The sequence below is a fragment of the Pleuronectes platessa genome, chromosome 1 (genome assembly GCF_947347685.1).
Source record: "Pleuronectes platessa chromosome 1, fPlePla1.1, whole genome shotgun sequence".
Lineage (NCBI taxonomy): Eukaryota > Metazoa > Chordata > Actinopteri > Pleuronectiformes > Pleuronectidae > Pleuronectes > Pleuronectes platessa.
Window position 1 is genome coordinate 17,554,323 of NC_070626.1, and position 21,148 is coordinate 17,575,470.

Sequence of the window (21,148 nt, forward strand, 5' to 3'; positions counted from 1 at the left end):
AAAGGCTCGTGGCGGCAGTATGATGGTTACTGTTGTCACTGTTGACAACACATGTTAAATCCATTTTGAATTTAGACTGCCTCCTCATCACATCATGAGTCGGAGAAATAGAAAAAAACTGATTATACCAGAAACTGTAAATAAAGATGGAAGATGCGTCTCCAATTCCTCCCACTATCGAGAAATGAAGCCAAAAAATCCCGGATACAAACACTCCCATCTTGCAGAGACCAATCGTACGTCAGTCTCAGCTGTCAATCATGATGTTTCACCACATTTTTATAGCATAAAATAACTAATTCAAACCAAACTATTGGTCTATATCCCATCCACTAGCCTAGCGGAGGCGGGGTTTACGACGTGTACAGCAGCCAGCCACCAGAGGGCTATGGAGACGCTTAGGAATCATTCATGCCGTCCATGCTCTAAAGTCCAGCAGGGGGCAGCACATCTCCTGCACCTCGGCGTCGATAGGAGCGTATATCCGGTGAGGAGAAGAAGAACCAGCCTGAGGGACTGTCTCTGATGAAGGTCCTGAAGTCTCCTCGTTTGTTTTGGAAACTTTTACTGACAATTATTTACGTGTAGTTTTCACCGAGGTTTTTATTGGAGTCTGAAGATGAAATCCACAAGACGATAGTTCGGGTCTGAAGCTCAGCAGCTGTGTCCTTATCTTCGCAACGTTCATTTTCGTTTTCAGCTGCTCGGTCTTTGCTATAGAAAGACTTTGTAAACACGTCAGTATTTATATTTATTTACGGAAAGTGACACATTGAAATGACTTAATGTTACGACCATAACCGTTTGTATCCTTTGCTTTATTTGACGTGTTCCTAGTACACTGCTAACAGTAGCTAACCGTATCTTCGTATTTAAACTCTCTTTTCAAACTATGAGAACTACATTGACCAGAGATCATATTCAGTTTTTCTGTTTTGTGCCCAAATATGTCACGTCTGAATAGTCAGTGAAATGCGCACATTAATGTGGAACCTGACTGTATCGATATATTGCTCATGCATTGCACAGTGAGGAGGTGTAACAACATTGATCTCCCTCAGATTGTAAAATGTGTTGCTGTGTTGCTCACTCTGCTCAGAAAGAACCACAACCTTCAGAGTAAACATCAGTCTTTAAACTTATAATAATGCTAATGTAATATTTAGTCAGATAATTATCGATACTGACAGATATGAACATTTTAATCTTTATATGTTTGTTCATATCGTCCTGATTTAACTACTTAACAGTATATATATATATATACAAGTAGAGGTGAAATAATGTTAATGATAATCTTTAATTTATTTTCTTATGAAACTTAGAAGCATTTCATTTTTCCTGTTTCACAAATGGAACAATTTGCTGTGTTTCTTATAATGTTGTTGAGGTTTGGACTATTGTGTAGGTGTCACATTGGGCTCTGGTTTATTGCAGTGAACCTTTCTACTTTTTTTTGTAATTATTATGAACTAAACGATTCCAAATACATATGACTGCTTGAGTATTCATAATCTAACAATATAATATCCTTATATACATATATTATTACAGAGGGCCACATTTTCTGTAATGAGTACTCTCAATGATCCGATTACATTTTTCTGATTATGCATACATATGTTTACCAAAGCAGATATCCCCGAAGCAGGATGCCTTTCCGTTTCTGCCCCCAGTGTGGGACGAAGTTGCAGCCTGGTTTCAAGTTTTGTCCATCCTGTGGAGAGCAGATTCCTTGTCCCGGTGATGAACCAGGAGCTGTGAGCTCAGCTGCTTCTTTAAGTTCCTTTTTTAACAAAGGAGATGAAAGAGCAACATCTGTTCGGAAAGAAACCCGCGATTCAGGCACAAGCTGTGAGCCAATAGAAAGCAAGGGTAAATATATTGGCCATATTGGATTAGTAATTAATTTGTCTTATTTATAGATTCTGAACATTTTTATTTTAAAGCTTCATATGTTCATTTAATCAACAGCCCAAGCATGTTTCACGTCACTTTCAGTATCAACTCGTCCTGCACTGCGAAAGACTCGTAACTCGCTGCAATTGGACAACTTCAAAGATGCCACTCCACCTGTGGTGCCGGCCACTCATCCTGTCAGAGATGGTAAGTTTGAAGGTAATTAAAATCTGGAAGCAGTCTCACCCCAAAGTTGTTTCTGTTCTAGTTTTCTGATGCAAGATAAAGTACATTCAGTAGTGTGAGGAGACTATTGAAGTGCCTGTGTGATATTTATATATGCTAGCAGAGTTGCCAGCATGTCATCTATATTTAAACACTTTCTTGGTCAGTAATAATACATATTGATGAATAATATATGTGTTTTGTATGGACAGATAATGCCGTCAGGTTGCAAACATCCTCACCAAAGCAGCACAAAGTCTCTTTCAAAGTCAACGCTGAGGTAGAACCAACTTTAGAGACTTCAACTTCTACTGCTGTTAAAACTCCTCGGCCTGGTGAGCTGAAACACGAGACAAGCATCATCTATTTATTAATTCTTTCATACAATACTACAGGCTCTGTCTTCTTTGCTGTCATGCTCTGTCCTTTAATCCGTATCTATGTTGGCCGCATCCATGTGTAGTCAGGGGAAAGGCCAAGCTCTCCAGTCCTGCTTTGAAGCAGGTAGAAGAAGGAAAAAAGCCGACTGATAAAACATGTGAGAAAGCAGAGGGATCGACAGTCAGCGGCTCTCCTTTCAGCTCTCCAGTCTCCTCACCAATCTCCAGGTCTCCTTTTAAAGGTAAGCGACACCACACCACTTACAGATAAAATGTACCACTCATGTTCAGCCTCCCATCAGAGGATAGTTAGATTAACAGGCTTACGCTAACATCTTTACACTTAAGTCTGAATCTTATAAATTGAAACCTTTTTTCCCATAGATACAAATAATTGTTATAGAGCATTTAAACTTAGTTTTTTTGTTCACCGAGACTGTCACTTAACAATAATGTTTATATGAATGAACAGGGACAGGAAAAAGCAAAGCTAAGAAGGCGAAGCATGCGTCTGCTGTGGAGCCGCTTCAGGAAGGCGAGGAAGTGACAGACACGTCGGGCAAGAAGTGGAAGCTGATGAAACTGCTCAGTCAAACCCCGACGGAAATCTTCTACGATGGTGAGACAAGACGATACAAGAGCGGTGCATATAAACTGTCTGATTATCATCACTAGTAGGCAAACTTAACTAACTGTTCCAGAATAATATTTATACGTCTCAACTCCTTGAAGCACAAGCAAACTTTAAAACAAGACGGATTACATCCAAATAAGGGTTTCACATTAATGATTATTATGGCCAAAAGAATGAATGATGATAATCTGATCACATATACAAAAGGTTTGAAAAAAAAGATAATTATAAGAATTCTGACAGTTTCAATTCTAACCTTACAAAAATTATGAAGACATGATAATTCTATTGTTTTATCCTTTTAAGTTTTTCAAACAGCTTCACAATCCAAGGAGTCAAATCACATTCTCAAACTGGTAAGTCTTGTGAGTTTCTTCAGTCAAATAATGTCGTTATTATGACGAAAATAAGTATAATCACTTACTTATTCATATTGCCATCAAAGATCTTATTTTAATTTGTTCTCTTTTTTCCATAATCAATGCTTTTCAGTTTTCTTCAGTTTAATTTTACTGACTAGGATCAATAAAGTTTATTTCCTCTTAGGGAGCTAAAGATGGACGACTCTTCAATGAGCAGAACTTTCTGCAGAGAGCTGCTAAACCTGCATCTGGTGAGGGTGTAGAGGGTTTTCATGTTTAGTAAAGCAAACGTTTTTGTGGTGCCAGAAATCAGTGATGAATGTCTGCCTCACATGGAGGGTGGACTGCAGTCATACAGCAGCTCGACTCTAACTCTCCTGAGGATAACTGCAAGTTAACCTTGTTAAAACTAACAGTAGTAACATCAGTGTTTATTACAGTAAAAAAACAAAGTCTTAACTGGTAAGTCGGAAACCGAACCACTCACAACTACGGTCTGAAGCTGAGGTAGATAGTGAGAAGAGTTCTGACAGTTTTGTTTATGATGTAATTAAACAACATCAAAAACAAGTGTCTGCCATTCATTTCATCTGTTAAGAGAGAAGTGGACAAATCAAATCTTTAACCCTTTTAGATGCAGTTCTGATCTGTGATTTGTGTAACTTTTCATATGTATGACACATCATAACCCTCCTGTTAAAATGTCCTCTCTCTCTCTCTCTCTCTAGTGGACAAGTGGATCAAACAAAACAAGATGGATTTTCTGGGGATTCCTTCCTGTGTCGGCTTTGGTCCTCATGCAGATTCCTACAGGTCTGGTAACGTTTATCTGTGAATGTGTTCACACAATACGACAGTACTTTACATTGACCTGGTTTTTGCTTGTATGTTCTTCTTTCTTTTTATAGGTTTCTAATTGTCCCAAACATGGGCCAATCTCTGCAGTCTGTCATTGATGAAGATGATGGTCTGGCTGAGAAATCTGTTCTTCAGCTCGCCTGTAGACTAGTGAGTCTTGTGTCATCTGTAAACTTTACTGGTTGTCAGGCAGAACCAGAACTTATCGCTGCTTTCATAATAAACTAACATTTCTCTCTCCCTGTAGTTAGATGTTCTGCAGTACATCCATTCAAACGAGTACGTTCATGCTGATATCAACGCAGAAAACATCTACATCAGACCAGGGCAGACATCACAGGTGAGAATGATTCTGACTGTACTGTCAGTCAGGCAGTTGAAATGTGTTATACACTGACCACTCTCTCTCTTTCTCTCTGTGCGTGTGGGGGGTGAGGATAGGTTTATCTCGGAGGATACTGCCATGCTTTCAGGTACTGTCCAGGAGGCCAACATGTGGAGTACCGAGAATTAAGCAGGACGCCACATGAGGGCAACATCGAGTTCATCAGCCTGGACTCTCATAAAGGAGCAGGTGTGTTACTGACTCCTCATCCACAAAAGTAAAACCCTCCTGTCGTTGTCAGGGAAATCCTCCTTTCACCATATACCATACCGTATACACTGCCAGATTTATTTTCTTCCTTCAGCTGCAGTCCTCCCACGGTCCATCTGGCTGCAGAGCTCTCAGGCACACACATGCTGCACATCATTAAAATGATAGGATCTGGTCTTGTGCTGCTTGTGATATCTTTTAATATACAACCTATTTCATTTTCTATTTTGACTTATTATGGTACATGTATTTTTATTGATTTATCCTTTATGTAACCAGGAAGCTCTCATTGAGATACAATATGTATTGCAGGAAGATCCTGTTTAAGATGGGCTTGATATGAAATCAAAAAGTTTCACATATAAATCTAAGCGGAGAAAAGTAACACAAGGAACAAAGCAAACATTGACCAAAGAACAGACACAGAAACACACCGGAATCAATGGTGAAAATGAATTATGGGAAATAAAAAAGCAGTGACATTGTTACATGAATATGAAATATTCAAGATGCCAAATCTGAGGGGAAACAGTTGTTGACATCGCTGTTTGTTTTCTGTTTTCAGCTCCGTCCCGACGCAGCGACCTGCAGTCACTGGGTTACTGCATGCTGCGATGGCACACAGGTCCGCTCCCGTGGAGTGACCTCAGTCAACCAGAGCAGGTCGCCCCCCACAAACAGAGGTGAGAGGTTTGATCCCGACCCACATCATTTTAAAAGTCAGTATTAACAAAAAAAGGACAAAAACTCCATTCAAGTTCTCATTGTAGGTACATGGATGATGTTCCTGCATTGTTGAGTCACTGCTTTGGGAGGACGAGAGTTTCCAGTGAGTTCAAATGTTTTTAGGATACAGTATAAAAAGTGTGTGATTAGATATCATCAGCTCATTATCACTGTATTTTGGTGTAGGTGCATTTCAAAGCTTCCTGACTGCAGTGATGGCTCTGCAGTACTCTGAGCAGCCCGACTACTCAGCGCTGAAGGCCGGGCTCAGTTCAGCCTTACTGCATATGGGGGGGTCACAGGAGCAGCCACTGTGTTTTTAGGTGAGAACACACACACACACACACACACACACTGAAAAGACAATAAGAGACATTGTGACATATTTGCATCTACAGCTCCTCTAGTTTTGCATTAACCTCAGGATTTGTTTGTGTGTCCTTTCGTGTTGATTGTACTGAAATGAAAGATGAAATAAAATGTACCCAGGGGAGAATAACGTCTTCAGTCTAGATTATATATATATATATATATATATATATATATATATTTGTATTCAGTATAAAAATATGTTTAGTTGAAGTTTTAGCATGAACCTAAATATTTTCCTTTCCCGAGGTTCAAGACGTAGACCTGCTCTGAACCGCTCTTTGGTCCTGATTGGAAAATGATAGAAAAATTTATCAAAAATAACCTCATCATGTACATCAATTTAGTCAAACAAACAGGAAATGGTTGATTTCATATATTATCAACAAGAAAAAAAAATTTGAATGCTGTCCTTTCTTAATGAATTGTACTAATAAGTCTCTGTCTATCTTCTTGACTTTGTCCCTACGGCCGTCGTCCCCGACAGTCGAGACATTGGCGTCCAAATCCGGCCACCAGAGCTGTTCGTGCTTGGTGTGTGTGAGTGTGGAAGTTTCAGACTGATAGTATCCACTGGTCCAATTCACAATCTAACATCCATTAAGAATCATTTCATCTTAATGACGTACAGGAATTGATCGATCGTCTGAAAAACCCTTTAGCGTTTGATGTTATAACTTTGATCATTATGATATAACTTTGCGTCGTTTTATTCTACAATTTTTTTATGTGATCAATTTATTCGAGAATTTTACAACAGAATACTCTTTGAAGCTAAGTTGCTTGAGTGTGAGCCACTTTCAGATCTCACCAGAGGTTCTGTCCTACTTTCAGTTTGTTGATTTGGGAAACATAACTCTCAGTACTCAAAAATGTATTCTGTATTATTTTTCAATCAGCTTCTGAACATCTCACTGAGCCCGTCTGTCGGTGCTGCTCAGGCTTCTGCTGAACAGGATTTTCAAGATAAAATGATGCCTGAAAGTAACAGTGATGTTAAACAACCAATGTTCATGTGTTAATGACTCACGTGTAGTAGGAGCTGTGTTCCTGATCCAATTATGGATCTATGCAGCTATCATTTGAGATGGGTAAATATAGTGTTAAGGACAAAGTCTTGACATTAGAGGGGACATGTCCTTACTGTCCACATTCAAATATACACCCATCCAGGCACAGCCTCCACCAGCCCAGCAGAAACAGGGGCATCTCTGTAGCAAAGGAATTCAAGTGCAAATCTTGCTTTCTGTTTGACAATAACATGCTGTATTAAAATATGTCTACATTATTTATTTTTAGAGAAATTTAACAATTAGTTTGGAGATGGACTTTTTTTTATTTAAAATCGTTTTATCTGTAATGTTTTATTGCACTGAAAGCTGAGTTGTAGATTTTAATTTGTGACAAAATGACACGACTGCTTTATCCTGGTAAATGTTGGGTTTTAGTATTGCAAAGGTAACGGAGGAGGGATTCAATTTGTTAAATTTTGATGGACATGTTTTTGGTGACATTGAGACACTGGTAGTTTTTGAATATCTCACAATGTTTTCTGGTTTTTAAACATTTTGCTTGTTAAACGGTTGATACACTGACTTTTTGACCTGTGAATATGAGGTCAGAGCATGATATGGTCATTTCCTTTATATGAGCCAACACACAACTGCTCAACTCTCACTTTTATTTACTTGTAACTTGTTTGAATAAAGTGGCTGCATTTATTTTTCAGACTAGTTTCTTTGCGTCTTTGTTTTTAAAATTTGTACACAGTCTTCAATTTAAAGCGTGTCTAATATCAAATTCAGCAACGGTTGGTGCAGGGCATTCTTGTGATGTTTACCCAACTAATCAACAGTTTGTCACAGTCAAAAACATTCACCACAACATGTTACTTTTAAAGAAAGCTTTATAAAGTTTAAACATTTCTGAACATAAACATTTCAAGACATATACAATTATTTTATATGAAACAGTAAATATCTCTTATTGTGCACACTCTTAAAAGAAATTCAGAAAATAAACACTGTTTTCTTTCGCCTGATCTCCCGTCCTGGCATTTAAATCCTTACATCCCTGTCTCTTTAGGCACTTTCTGAATGACGAGGCTTCGTAGAACAATGGAAAGCAATGACATGGACAGACTATGGCGCCCCCGTGAGGCAGCTTTTGTACACAGCTACAGAGCTGAGGGCGTCCTCTGAGTGGAGCCGAGCTTACACACTTCAAACTGATCAGTTGAGCTTTTTACACAGACATGCTGGCAGTGTGAGGCAGTGACACATGCAGGTTTACATATAGTTTGACTCTGCAGGTTGTTTCCGTGTTTGAAAAAACTGGACCGGGAGAAGCTTTTGGAGAGAAACACAAACTGCTGTCTTTAAAGTGTTTATACTAATTTCTCATATATATATATATATATATATATATATATAAATAAAACACGTTCTTTTTTTTTTTTTAGCTCAGGCCCTGGTGCAGCTTGGACATTTCATTTCTGAAAATTCTCATCTCTGATGAATAATATGAAAATATCCTGTAGGTTTTCAGGGTGAATTCCTGCTTTGGAAATGACTTCATGTCAATGAAAATCCTCAGACAAACATCACATGGTCAGAAAGAGCTCCGGGCTGTGCGCCGATTTAACACTGTAAAATCCTGACCTCGATAGTTTTCCCATATCTGAAAATACTGGTAACTTGTAACGCAACTCGGCAAATGATTGTATGCTTCTCTGTGGATTGAAGATATCCAACAACTCCAACATATAAAACTTATTTCTAAATTATTAGACCATTAAAAAAAACACTAATAAAGCCAAGAACAAGGCCGCTTCTAGCTGCTCCTGAAATGTGTTTGGACACGGAATTTTCACATGACAGGAACAGTTTATGAACGTGTAAACTTAAGTGGCATCCCACTGTAACTCAGGCAACGTGATAAGAGCATGTGTTGAATGAACAAAGAACTACTGAAGGGAGCTGTGTGTGTGTGTGTGTGTGTGTGTGTGTGTGTGTGTGTGTGTGTGTGTGTGTGTGTGTGTGTGTGTGTGTGTGTGTGTGTGTGTGTGTTTGTGTCGTGACTTTCAGACGTGACTGAAGGTTTATCATCAAACCCCAGGGTTTATCATTCTTTGTCAAACAAGGCAGATATGTGCACAAACTCTGTCGTAATGGAGGAGCTTGTTTGTCTGAGCAGTAAGTGGGACATCCTCAAGGCATCTGGTCCCTCGGGGTGAGAGGAGGGAGATGGCATGAGCAGAACAGAGCTGGAGAAATGGGTTCGCTATAGTTTCACTGTCATTAGAAGACAGTCGTGGCCAAATGGCTGGGAGTGGAGGGACGCTCCTCTTGATCATGTGATGTGTCCTCTGCTGAAGGATTAAAAAAAGCACAGGGCACATTAACAAAGTCATTACGCCTGCAGGGGAGTGGTCACATGATCAGTTTACTGACAAGTTCTTCTCACCGTGTCGTTCATCTCCCTTTTCCTTGCTGGGTTCCTCCTTATCCTCAGGTAGTTCAATCTCTCCCAAATCCTGCACGTCTTCCACACTCGACTCCTTTTGAAGAAAAAAACTGAAGCTCTCATTTTGCTATCATAAAAGGTCTGATAACAGATGGTTCCATGAATAATGTTTACCTGTGATTCAGAGAAACGATCTTCATCCGAGTTCCTAAATCCCTCTGGGGCTTCCATGAGGATCTCAAGGCCGCCTGCCTCCTCTTCGTCATCACTGCCGAGGGAAAACAAAAAGATGTTGACTACAAAACACTGAGGTCACAAATGTACACACATCAAATAAAAACCTTTAAGATACAGTGTTCCTGCTTTTCTCCAAGTAAGTCTTCTTCCTCTACTACATTATGTTTAATAAGATTAGAGTTATTTTTATTGACAGTTCCTGACTAAATAGTTTGTAGTAAAAACTGAGAAACTTTCTGTAAATGTTGAACTCTGCTTAATAGGGACTTGCTAATATGTAACAGAACATATTTATTTGGGGCAATGTCTCTGGTCACCTGATGAATTTTCTTTTAGCTCTGATTTGGCCTCAACCAACTCCTAAAGGAAATATTGTGTCTCTTTAGCTGCTATGTTCACAAGCAAGTTGACAACTGTGTGTGTCTGATGCTGAGCAGGTTGTGTACAGTCGGTGCACAGTACTCATCGAAGCCATGAGCATGAGCCAAAACAATAAAGTTTAAAACATTTCTCCTGTCGTTTTTATGACAAAAAACAACTCTCACCTTCCACCAGAGTAGAAATTCCCTTCATCCTTTTCTTCTTCCTCCACATTGTGTTGGTTGTCATTTTGGCCACACTCCTCTTCTCTTTTTCCTTCGTCTTTCTCTCCTTGGTCCCCTTCCTTTTGTCCTTCATCTTTCTCTTGTCGCTCCTCTTCCTTTTTTCCTTCGTCTTTCTCTCGTTGCTCCTCTTCTTTTTCTCCCTCATCTTTCTCTCGTTGCTCTTCCTTCCCTTCCTTTTCTCCTTCGTCTTTCGCTCCTTGCTCCTTTTCTCCTTCATCTTTCACGTGTTGCTCCTCTTCTTCTTCATCAAGGTCAGAGCAGTTGAGAAAGTCAAAACTTTCTAGGGCTGTCTCAACTTCCTGGATGAAACTAGACGAAGTAGGAAAAGAAACCTGTGGAGAAACAAAATGCAGGTGTTAAAAATATCCCCATCGACACTTGGAAACTCCACCTGAACTTTTTCTTGAGCTCACCGTAGGAGCGGCCTCTGCCTGACTGAGCTCCGGACTGGACCGGTGAGGCTGACTGCGTTTCCCTGCTGCTTCTAGCTGGTTTTCACCCTGTGCCTCAGTGGTGCTGTCCTTTGTTTCTGCTCCAGCCTGTAAAGAGGAGACCTCGCAGGGATCATCCTTTACTGCCTCTGCTGAAACACACACTTGTTGGAGGCCACATTCAGGCACATCTGCTCTCTCCACTAACGACACAGGAGGTACAGAGGAGACGTCAGGGCACGAGCAACTCAGGTCCGCTGAGGTGTCTGAGAGGTCAGCTGACCGCAGGGACGCCCTGTCAGTCACATTACAGTCCGGGCTGCTCTCGCCCACAAGGCTGTGAGAGCAGGAAGTCTGCAGATGGCCGTTTGGCACCGCATCTGTCTGAGAGAAGACCTCCCCGGCTTCTGTCTCGTCCTCCTCTTGGTTGGACGAGAGCGACGGCGTTGAGGCGCTGGACTTGCGCGGTGTGAGTGACAGCTGACTGGTGAGAGTGGTCTGCAGCATGTTGGAGGCCGTCAGCCTCTGAGCGTGATGAGCCAGCGCCGGACTGGAGGAGTCGTCGGAGGATTCAGAGGAGTTGGACCAGACTGTCCCATTCTCCATCTCTCCCTGTCGCTTCAGCAGAGACTAGAGAGGAAACACAGGCGGGAATAAAAACACGGTGAATGATGGATACAAACTTGCTGGTTTACAGGGATCAGAGACATGTTATGCCATGGCATGTCAGAAAACTGGTTAAATCTATCAAATTCAATTTACTAAATATATCACTGACAAGTACAATTTCAGTTAAAACAAAGCATAAATTGCTTCTTTGAATTTTTCGTAATATGAACTGAATATATCAGTTTTTAGCTTCCGTTTACATTTCAGCATGTAATGTTGAAGCATCACTCTGAGCTCAGGAATCTTTTGATTAGTCTTTTATTTTATATTTGATTAAATATGTGATTTGTTTTTTCCTATTGGGATTGTGAATTTGATTGGACATCGATTCAAACAATGAATTCAATTAAAAAATGGGTTACGAAATTATTATTATTATTATTGGATTTCTTCTACTCTGATCACTATAAACTGAAACTACAGCTACATCTACGTCCCAACACACCGACTGCACGGAGGTGATTCGGGGGGCGGTGCGGCCGAGTTCACAGTGTAACGATGCGGTCCTGTCCGTCGCAGCATCGTGGAACGCCTCCGCCACGGGGCCGTTGGGCCTGGGTCTGCCACGGGGCACGCTCTTCAGCGAGGTGAGGAAGAGGAGGAGGACATGATGGAGCGCTACTCAACCACTATTAAACAGCTACAAGGACCACAGCTTCGCTCATACAAACTGCTGTCACACAACCCATGACTGCTATCATTCATTCTCCTCACGTCAGACACGCCACTCCCACAACCACATGTCCTACCACACAGTCCTCTGTTAATATCCTCGCACACATCAGTGCTACCACTACACACAAAGCAGTTGGGGAGCAGCTGAAATAGAACAAGCCAATGACATGACAGTAATAGTAGCCATCAGTGACGTAAATGGGAAATAGTAATATGTATTTATGCCTAGTAAAAAATAGTGTTTACAGTGTTTGACTGATTAACATGGCTGTAACAAAGTCTTTCTACAATTATGAACCAGGGGCCTGTTTCACTAAGATATTTCAGACTTGTCTGCAGTTTCAAATTTACTCTTACGATGGTTTATAGAAAAATTTGAGAGAATAAGTAGAAGGAGGTGAGCTCTAAACCTGCACATTCAGATAAAGCCTGAGTAGAAAAAGAGCAGAAAGTTTCAAATGAACAGCGTCTGTGGTATTTTATGTTTTGGGTGATGAAAATGGACAACAGTGACATTTGTGCAGTCATCTGTTACCTCGGAGATCCAAGAGGACGTAGTCTCAACAGGCAGTGGGGGTGCCCCTTCTTATTGCACGGTGAAGAAATTAGCTGCTGGTGTAATTCTGCTGCGTTTTAAGCAGCTATTTAAATGTGGAGGCGGAGAGAGTCTGGAAGATGACTCACCCTCACAACATAGAAGACTATTGACAAGATTCAACATCTACAGTGAAGAGATGCTCCACAACCCGAGTGTTAAATGTTAAATGAAGAGGGGGACAATATTGGGATATAAATGTGACTCCTTCTATCAGCCTTTATCAATTCAATCCCCCCCCCCCCAATTAACAGAAGTTACACAGATTAAAATCACGTCTGCACTGTGTTCACATTCCTGTTTTGCTAATTAAATTATTTTCCTAGTAACATGTGCTTCATAACTGAATTCATTTTCCGCCGGGCAGAATGGAGCCGAGCTGTCTGATGTGGTTTGCATGATCTCTCGTATTTTTAAGTTTGGAAACAAATATAGCCAGGACACCGAGCAAATTAGGCCGTCACTGGCTCTGTGCAACAGACGAGTGTAGATGTTCATCTGCAGTCGGACAATCAGTGAGATCTAAACCACGGTCAAAGTCTGTCTTTGTGAAACAGGCCACAGTGGTGCCAGAGCAGGTGTAGTGGAGCTGCTGTTGGTAGGCAAAAACTGAGGCTGAATAATGTGACTCACATAAAACACCTGCTCCCGCATAGAGGGCGTGTCTGGAGGGCTCTGATTGGACAGCAGCCGTTTAGTGACCGTACTGGTGGATGATGTCTGGTCGTCCTTATCAAACGGACTGAAAGAGAGAGAGGAAAGCCAAAGAGCATAAAGTGAGTCACATGAAATAAAGAGATCCTGAGGACGTGAGCTGTGTTCTGCAGGTTAAGCATTTTTTAATGGTTTATGAGCTTGAACGCGAGTCAACTTCAAAGTACAAAAATTTGATTATTGGCTGATCTATGATGTAATCAAATGATGTAGGAACAGAAGCTCTCTGGTTCACTGAAGTGGAAATTTCCACTCCCTCAGCTATATAGATGTGTGGAAATGTACATAGACATAAAATCGTGGCAAACACAAACCTCCAGGTGACCTCCAAGTTTAGCTTCACTGTCCCGAGGTCGTTGATATCCACGGCGAGCGTCTGGGGGAGCGGGCAGAACAGGTCGAGCATTTCACAGGACACGCTGCCCACCACCACGTGGTTGGCCAGGCTCTTCAGCTCCGTCACCTTGACAACCAAATGCCAGAGAAATGAGAACATGGAGAAATCGTGAGAACTCAAGAAAGATGACATTTAACCAGTGACACTCAGAGAACTCAAATGTCCAAAACAGTTGCCCCACACATGTTCCAGTATATTTTCTGGGACACGCCCACTCGCTCATGACAATTCTAATGCACGATGTAGAACACACAGTAGATGTCAAATCGTTAAGGCATCCAGATTTGAGAGTACTTGGTGATAAGGGCCAGCGTCAGTGTTGATGTGCTATAGATTTTCGCAGCGGGATTTAGCCGTCATGTCCTGCATGATCTACCCAGTCGCCTGAATATCCTGGACATTCTCCTGCTGTTTTGAAGATGTCTGACCTGGACAATCTCCAGCTGGATTCTTCAAATGTGAAAGGCAAACTCCAGATAATATCCAGACCCAATTTTCCAGACACTTACACTAAACACAACACTGACGTTTACTTTAAGTTGATTTTATATAGGTCATCCTAGAGCGGTAAATATTCTCTAAAGCACCATTTGTTTAGATCCACAGCTGAAAATAGGGACATACAAATGCACCATTGATTCTTTTCGGAGTAACATTTGCTAAAATCTAAACTCCTATTTCAGAATAATAGAATTAGTAGATTCGGAATAATATGAGCCTTAAGCTGATTTCATTACCTTGATTGACAGCAGCTCTGTGACGAGAGGCAAGAAAATATAATCTTCGCTGTCCCATATCTGCTTCGCGCTGACTTCCACACGTCCTCGTAGCCTCCAGCGTTGACGCCCATAACGCATTAGTACCTGATGCGGCCCAAAAAAAACAGCTGAAGTGATGCAACGGGCACAGCAGCTCTGTAAAAATCTGCAGCTATAAGCAAGAATTTTCAGTTTCTTACCTCATACTGGTCACCAGCACACAGCCGGGCAAAGCCAGCAAGGCCTGAATCATCAGAAATCAACAGAGACATGAGAACTGGACTTGAATGAGGAATAGGAAGTGACATTAGTGTAATAAGTGACTCACCCTTCATTTTGACATGAAATTCCCCCATCTGACTTTCTAAATCGCTCTCAAGTGAGCACATGTGCTACAGAGACACAAAGAGGGACATGTTTAGATAATGGATCATTTGTCATAACATGTAGAACTGAAACGTTCAACCGACTTGTTGTTGGAGAGAAAGTGCACAAGCAACTTTGGAAAACTGCTTCGTCTTCAATTTTTCAAGCAAAATTCAAAAAAGGTGACCGTTTTTAGATTCTCTGATGTGATGACGTTTATTTCCGTTTTAGAAGTTTTTTTTAAATCAGGGGTTGGGAAACCTCCAGGCCGTATGCAGCCCACAAGACATTTGGCCAAATGGCCAAAGAAATTCTCATGACAGCAATTGATTTGTTACTGCGATAAAAGAAAATAACATAAAACAGTAGATCCAAAAAGTAGATTCGGAGAGGTCTCCTCTGGCTATGTAAACCTGTTGAACGAACACGGAACACACACGTAGCTGTTAAGTGCCATCCTTGACAAGTTTCACAGCAACTGTCCAGATAAGATGAAGTAGATGCGGAATGTCGCAGAGCTATGTTCTATAATTACAAATGACATAGACAAGCCAGTTTGCCTATTTTGCTGGGACATGGTCACAGTGATGAAAAGACCTAGTCTCCAGCATCATTACAGCTCAAAACATGCAGCTTAACTGGATGAGATACAAGGACAAAGGGTCTTGGATAAAGTCAACGCTCTTGTGCAGCGTCTGAGTGTCCGACAATCGGCTTTTAGAAGATCACGTTCTGACAGAGATGATGTTACGCAGGGGAGTTTTGTGGTGAGTGAGCAAACAGATGAGAAGCTATTAGAAGGAGAATCTGTGAATGGAGCCTTGTTGCAGACAAAGAGCTCGAACCGGGTAATGATGTTGGTTTTTTCAAAGGGTCAGATGGTTTCAAAGCACATTAGTGACATGACACGTAATAATTTGAAAAATAACACTGCAGGAACATTTCACTGATTCTCTGTGGCCTGTGATGAAAGATCACACATAACAAGAACTACATGTGTATGCTGTGGGAAGTGAAACTATAGAGGGGTAACGCTCTGCATTGTTATGCTCTGTAAGAACAAAAACCTGCTGGGACGTCTGAATAGGCTGGAGAATTTGTGAATCTCCTTCAGGCAGCAGGAAAAAAGGATTTAGGACTTGAAAAGTAAACAGAAGGAATTCAAGATATTTTCTACTCTGTTTAATGTGGAACCGGCTGATGAGCCCGTCAACCCACAGCCCAACACAACATGCCAACCCAGCAACAGCAACAAGCTCCATCTGCTAGAGATCTACTAATGAAATGTCCGCAAGATTTTCCCCATTCTGTGTTTTGGACAAACTTCAGCAGCTCACTTCGCTTAAGACGGACTGACCCAAACCTGGAAAACCTGCTGCTGGTAGCATCATCATCATCACTACCATCTGACATCAGATGCTCATCAAAGACAAGGACTTCCATTCATCACTTTAGCACGTTTAGTGTGATGTCAGTGTCTGATTATTTAATATGGCTGAAAATGGGTGTTTTAAAAAGTAGAAAAGACCCTTGATAGAAAAAAAGGTTTCCCAACCCAAAATCTGTTGGTCGAACAAAACAAGAAGTTTGAAGATATCCTCTTGGACTCCGGAAAATTATCTTCTGAAGTTACAGACAGAGTAATCTTTGGTAGATTCCTACAACAAAATATAAATAGCACAGAGAGCCATTGTACTTGCTGACACATAAAGTTCAGACTTGTTGACCTCAGCGCTGTCACTTGCCTCTGTACACTCCCTGTAGCCCTTGTTGGCTTCGCTCAGGCTCTCTCTGGCCTCCTTGCTGCCAGTGGCGGAGTTGAAGGCCGCCACCATCTTACACGCTCCATCACGCAGTCGCCGCTGTATACAGTATGCATCGTACAGCTCATCGACCTGGAGAGGCAATGAGTACACAGGTTTCAATAGATTAGTGGAACATTAGAATATCACCTGCAGATAATCTAAGTTTTCATGATCTTTTTCAGAGCCTTTGTGGTTTATTGAAAAACATCACATATATATACATAATGCTATATTTTGTTTGTTTGTGTGATTTAGCCCCTAATGATGTGATTTTGTAAACATTCAATGTTGTGTTGAGAGTAGTGGAACACGTCAATATGAGACTCTTTAGCTGCTAAATGCTCCATGTTGAGCAGTCAATAAGAGTGCCTGCTACTGTTAGGTGTGTGCAGTGGGTAAACAGCTGTTGCATCTAGAAAGAACAGTGATGAGACTGATACTGAACCAAAACAATGAAGTTGTAGGTTTGAGAACCACAATAATCAGTCAAATGATGCTAAAGCTCTGCAGAGTAAGGTGATAACTCTCTTTCCCATCACACATCTAGTGCCAATATGTGAAAACATTGAGAAGAGCAGCTTTAAATAGTTAACACATGAAGCTTTTCATTAAATCTCGTCATACACACCTTGCTGAGGTGGAATTCCAAGCGGCGCATGAACCTCTCTATGGATTTCACTTGCTACAAAACACAAAACAATCATTAGGCTTGACAGAATGAAACCATCTTATTCTTTCTTTCTCACAGTTTCGGTGTCCTGGTGCAAACTGGTGTGAATGAAACTCACCTTATCAAGCTCATACAATGACCCCTGCACAGGAAGAGAAAGAAACAGAAAAGAATCAAAACATTTAGCTTCACAACACATCAAATCAACATCCTGACTGCAACCAGCCTGGTGCATAATCATGGTCAATACTGGTGAGACTGGTTTGACGACGTGGGCTCTCACCAGGCGACCATTCCTCTTGTTTTCTCGGATCTGCTGACCCAGACTGTCCAGCTCCAGCTGGTGGACCTGCAGGTAGGACCTGACAACAAAAAACCACAGTTACCTCTTCACTTAAATTCTCCAAGAGCAGTGGTATCCTACATATCCCACCAGGCAGGCGTCTGGAGCCGAGCCTGAGATGTATTTACTCACTGTAAGCCTCTGCGTAAGGCAGCGTACACTTCATCCAGCCGCTCGGGCTGGGGAGTTTTAGCGGGTGGCAGTTTGGTGGATCCTGTGAACATCCTGCTTCCTTACAAGGCACGTTTCTCTTGGATCAAACGGTGCTGAGGGAGGGAGAGGCAGGGGGAGAAATGGAGCATGGGATCAGGTCTGATAAGACTTCCCGATTATTTCACATGAAGCACATTCAAATGGGGCATCAAGGAAACAGGCAGGGCAGAGAGTGAACGCTGCTCACCTGCTGAACGGAGAGATACTGTCACTACTGTCGCATGCTTGTGGAGCTGAGTGTGGCACTGAGGCTTCAACAAACCAAAAGACATGTCCTGTAATTACACAAAAAAGAGACATTAGCAACAAAAATGTCTCGCTTCACTTCATACCTCGCTGTACCTGACAAGTATTTTTTCTCAGACTCTGTGATTATCAAGAAGTCTGATAATTATAAAGGTCAATGCAGAGAAAAGTGGAGGGGGTGGGGGGGCAAGAAGAGAAGAGGATGGAAACTACTCTTTCGCTTCCTCTGTCTGATCGTGTTGTTTTGTTGAAATTCTGAGCCGGTGAGCAACAGACATGCAGCAGCCACAGTGGCCACCACTGACAACAGTAGGCAGTACAGTCTGTGCTTCTCTTCCCCTTCCTTCCCTGCTTCTCCAACCCCCTCCACATCCAACGCCAGAGTACAGGAAGTCTCATGGCCGACTCTACACAGGAAATTCTACTCAGAAGTTTGGCCCTACAATATAAAACCATCCCTCTACTCTGCGTGTGTGTGTGTGTGAGAGAGAGAGGGAGAGTGTGAAAATAGATTCCTTTTTCTACCTTTGACAGATATTACAACTCGCAGATCAGTGTGATGCCACAATCGGGGGTAAACTGTCGGAAGAGAGGGTCGTGCCTGAGTTAATCTAGTCACAAAAGAGATTATAGATTTAACCCAAACTAATTCTGCCAAGCAGGAGCCAAGCCCATATTAACACATGGGATCTGTGGACGAGCCAACAACAGGGCAGAGCAACTGGTGCGATTTGCTCTGCGCTGTCTAAACTCACAAACACCAGGGAAATTAGCTGCTGATTATTTACAACAGGATCAAACAGTGTTTCATCTGTCGGAGTAGCTGAGGTGGAAAACCTGTGGATTATGGTTTAACATGATTAGAAATAACCACTGCTGACGTGAGAATACGATGGATACACCCTGCTGTCTTACTAGTCTGCCTCAGCAGTGAGGACGTGGGCTTGTGGGGGGGAGCAGCCACCAGTGGTCCAGTTAAACCGATAATCTGAGCTGCTACACTGGGGCGGATTAACCGCAGGTGGTCACGGTCAGAACGTGACAAAGAAAAGGTGCCATACCAGAGAGCATTTACGGATAAAACACCCCTAACCACGATCTGCCAATCAGTTCCAAGGAACAGGGGAATCGGACTAACACCTTGAGGAGGGGGGCCCAGCTATAAAAGTGCAAAGTCATTGTGATCTCATACACAATGAATGAGATGCAAATCATACGCCAGCACCCACACATAAATAGCTCATGTATACCTGCAGCCCACACACAGGCTCTGCAGGCGTCAGAAATATTCATAATAATAATAATAATAATAAGAAGAAGAAGTGCCGGCCGCCCAGTTTCCTCTCTGTCAGATGTGCTTTTATCCCCTTCCTTACATTAGAGATCATTAGCTGGATTAATCCTCTGCACAGAGCAGAGCGAACAAAGACGACACTGTTTCCAATCACCTCACAAGACTGGAGTTTTGTTTAAAAACAGCCTTTTATGCACAAGCACATGTAGAGTCGTTCAGGCTGTGGTTTGGGCCTTCGACAATCTCAGAATCCCTTTTAATCCTCGATTGATCTTTGATAACAAACTGGACTCTTATCTTCCCCACATAATTAATGTTGTCTGATAACAAAAATGAGCCGAACAGATAAAGATATTTGAGGTCCAGCGGTATAAATTACAGCAAGTCCTCATATTGACGAAGCTGCCATTAGTCGATTCTTGATGTTGTTTTCTATTGATCAGTTGTGAAAAAAGTTGGCAGTTAATTTTCCGCTTATGGCAAATTGATTGATTATCAGAAAGTTTCTGTATTTAAACTTTACAAAGAGCAATTAGATGTGACAAGTTACTAAAGCCAAACAGCAGTTTACTTAGATTTATTCTTTTATCTGTTCGCAAAAATATGAGAGCAATGTATAATAAAGAAGAATAAATTATTTGAATGGAGTTTTCCACCTTCTACTTTAAAGGAGACAAAGTATTCCACATAACAATAAGTCGATGTGATCCCTTTCCTCTCGATCAGATCATCCTCTCATCAATTTGATTAATTCAGATCAGATTATTTATAAATAGACATTTGGCCTCACAAAGCATCAGTGCAGATACAGATCTCACAGCCATCAAACAAGTGTCCATCCAGAGTGTGTTGGAGCATGGGGAGGAGGAAGAGGAGGAGGAGGATGAAGGGGTAATGGTGTTACAATGAAAATGCAACCACCTCTGTTCCAGATTATTGGATTAGTCTAACCGGGCGGCAGCAGGCCACTGAGTCGGATTACCACCCTCACACACCGCGGCCGTGCTCTTTACTCCCAGTAAGGACGCAGCTCAGCCAGCAAACTTGTGAAAGCGCATCGAGACACAGTTAGTATTCCGAACATATCCCATCACAGGCCACGGGGGAAGAAAAAAAAAGTCCACTGCCGGACCACAGCAGGAACCCCCCCCCCCCTCCAAACCCGACACCCTGGACCCCCAAGAGCCCACTGACCCACAACTCACACTGAACCCCCACCGGAGAGTCGAACCCCCGGGTCCATGAGAACCAGCTGCTGGGTTTAACCTCGACTACATCACAGCAGAGCAACTTCACGTCGGCCGGACTCGAGACAAATGTTCCCAGGATTCTCGCAGTGACCTTGGCGATGGAAGCCGGAGACCACCCCCCCAGCCTACCTGTGATTTAATGTCCGACCACCCGTAGACAAACGCCGCATTTCCAACACGATGCTCCGCACAGTTAGCAGAGGTTTTACTTCTCCTGGGCGCTGTCCTTCTCCTGGGGTTCGCAGTTTTTTTTTTTTTTTTGTCTCCACGATCAAAGCTGAAGAAGTGAGCAGACATGACTTCCGGTACATGCTTTTCAGTGTAAGGGTCCAACATGTGAAGCTCAATGTGCAGCTGAATTGGCAAA

General features: G+C 42.0%; 2 protein-coding genes across 9 annotated transcripts; one reads left to right on the forward strand and one right to left on the reverse strand.

Annotated features, from left to right (window-relative positions):
- The first annotated feature begins 412 nt into the window (after positions 1 to 412).
- On the forward strand, positions 413 to 7,776 carry vrk3 (VRK serine/threonine kinase 3). 7 transcript variants are annotated; one of them, XM_053436919.1, is made up of 16 exons: positions 413 to 531; positions 1,634 to 1,875; positions 1,975 to 2,106; positions 2,337 to 2,459; positions 2,588 to 2,746; positions 2,977 to 3,123; positions 3,445 to 3,494; positions 3,685 to 3,751; positions 4,229 to 4,313; positions 4,409 to 4,508; positions 4,606 to 4,698; positions 4,800 to 4,932; positions 5,519 to 5,636; positions 5,724 to 5,782; positions 5,866 to 6,002; positions 6,536 to 7,776. In XM_053436919.1, the coding sequence occupies exons 2-15, from the start codon at positions 1,653 to 1,655 to the stop codon at positions 6,000 to 6,002; spliced, it is 1,626 nt and encodes a 541-aa protein (XP_053292894.1). In that variant the 5' UTR covers positions 413 to 531; positions 1,634 to 1,652; the 3' UTR covers positions 6,536 to 7,776. The 7 variants fall into 7 exon arrangements, with proteins under 7 accessions (XP_053292894.1, XP_053292746.1, XP_053292826.1 ...); XM_053436771.1 differs by having other exon boundaries at positions 417 to 531; positions 1,637 to 1,875; XM_053436851.1 differs by having other exon boundaries at positions 467 to 737.
- LOC128453506 (rho family-interacting cell polarization regulator 1) lies at positions 6,534 to 21,035 on the reverse strand. Of its 2 annotated transcripts, none has more exons than XM_053436571.1 (17): positions 20,911 to 21,035; positions 18,179 to 18,266; positions 17,911 to 18,044; positions 17,719 to 17,797; positions 17,554 to 17,577; positions 17,394 to 17,447; positions 16,706 to 16,855; positions 14,923 to 14,986; positions 14,795 to 14,838; positions 14,574 to 14,699; positions 13,754 to 13,902; positions 13,359 to 13,467; positions 10,769 to 11,416; positions 10,296 to 10,687; positions 9,688 to 9,781; positions 9,514 to 9,607; positions 6,534 to 9,415 (listed from the first exon to the last, which is right to left on the reverse strand). In XM_053436571.1, exons 3-17 carry the CDS (start codon positions 18,000 to 18,002, stop codon positions 9,348 to 9,350), a joined length of 2,187 nt encoding a protein of 728 aa, XP_053292546.1. In that variant the 5' UTR covers positions 18,003 to 18,044; positions 18,179 to 18,266; positions 20,911 to 21,035; the 3' UTR covers positions 6,534 to 9,347. The 2 variants fall into 2 exon arrangements, with proteins under 2 accessions (XP_053292546.1, XP_053292470.1); XM_053436495.1 differs by having other exon boundaries at positions 6,534 to 9,418.
- Between the last annotated feature and the right edge of the window lie 113 nt (positions 21,036 to 21,148).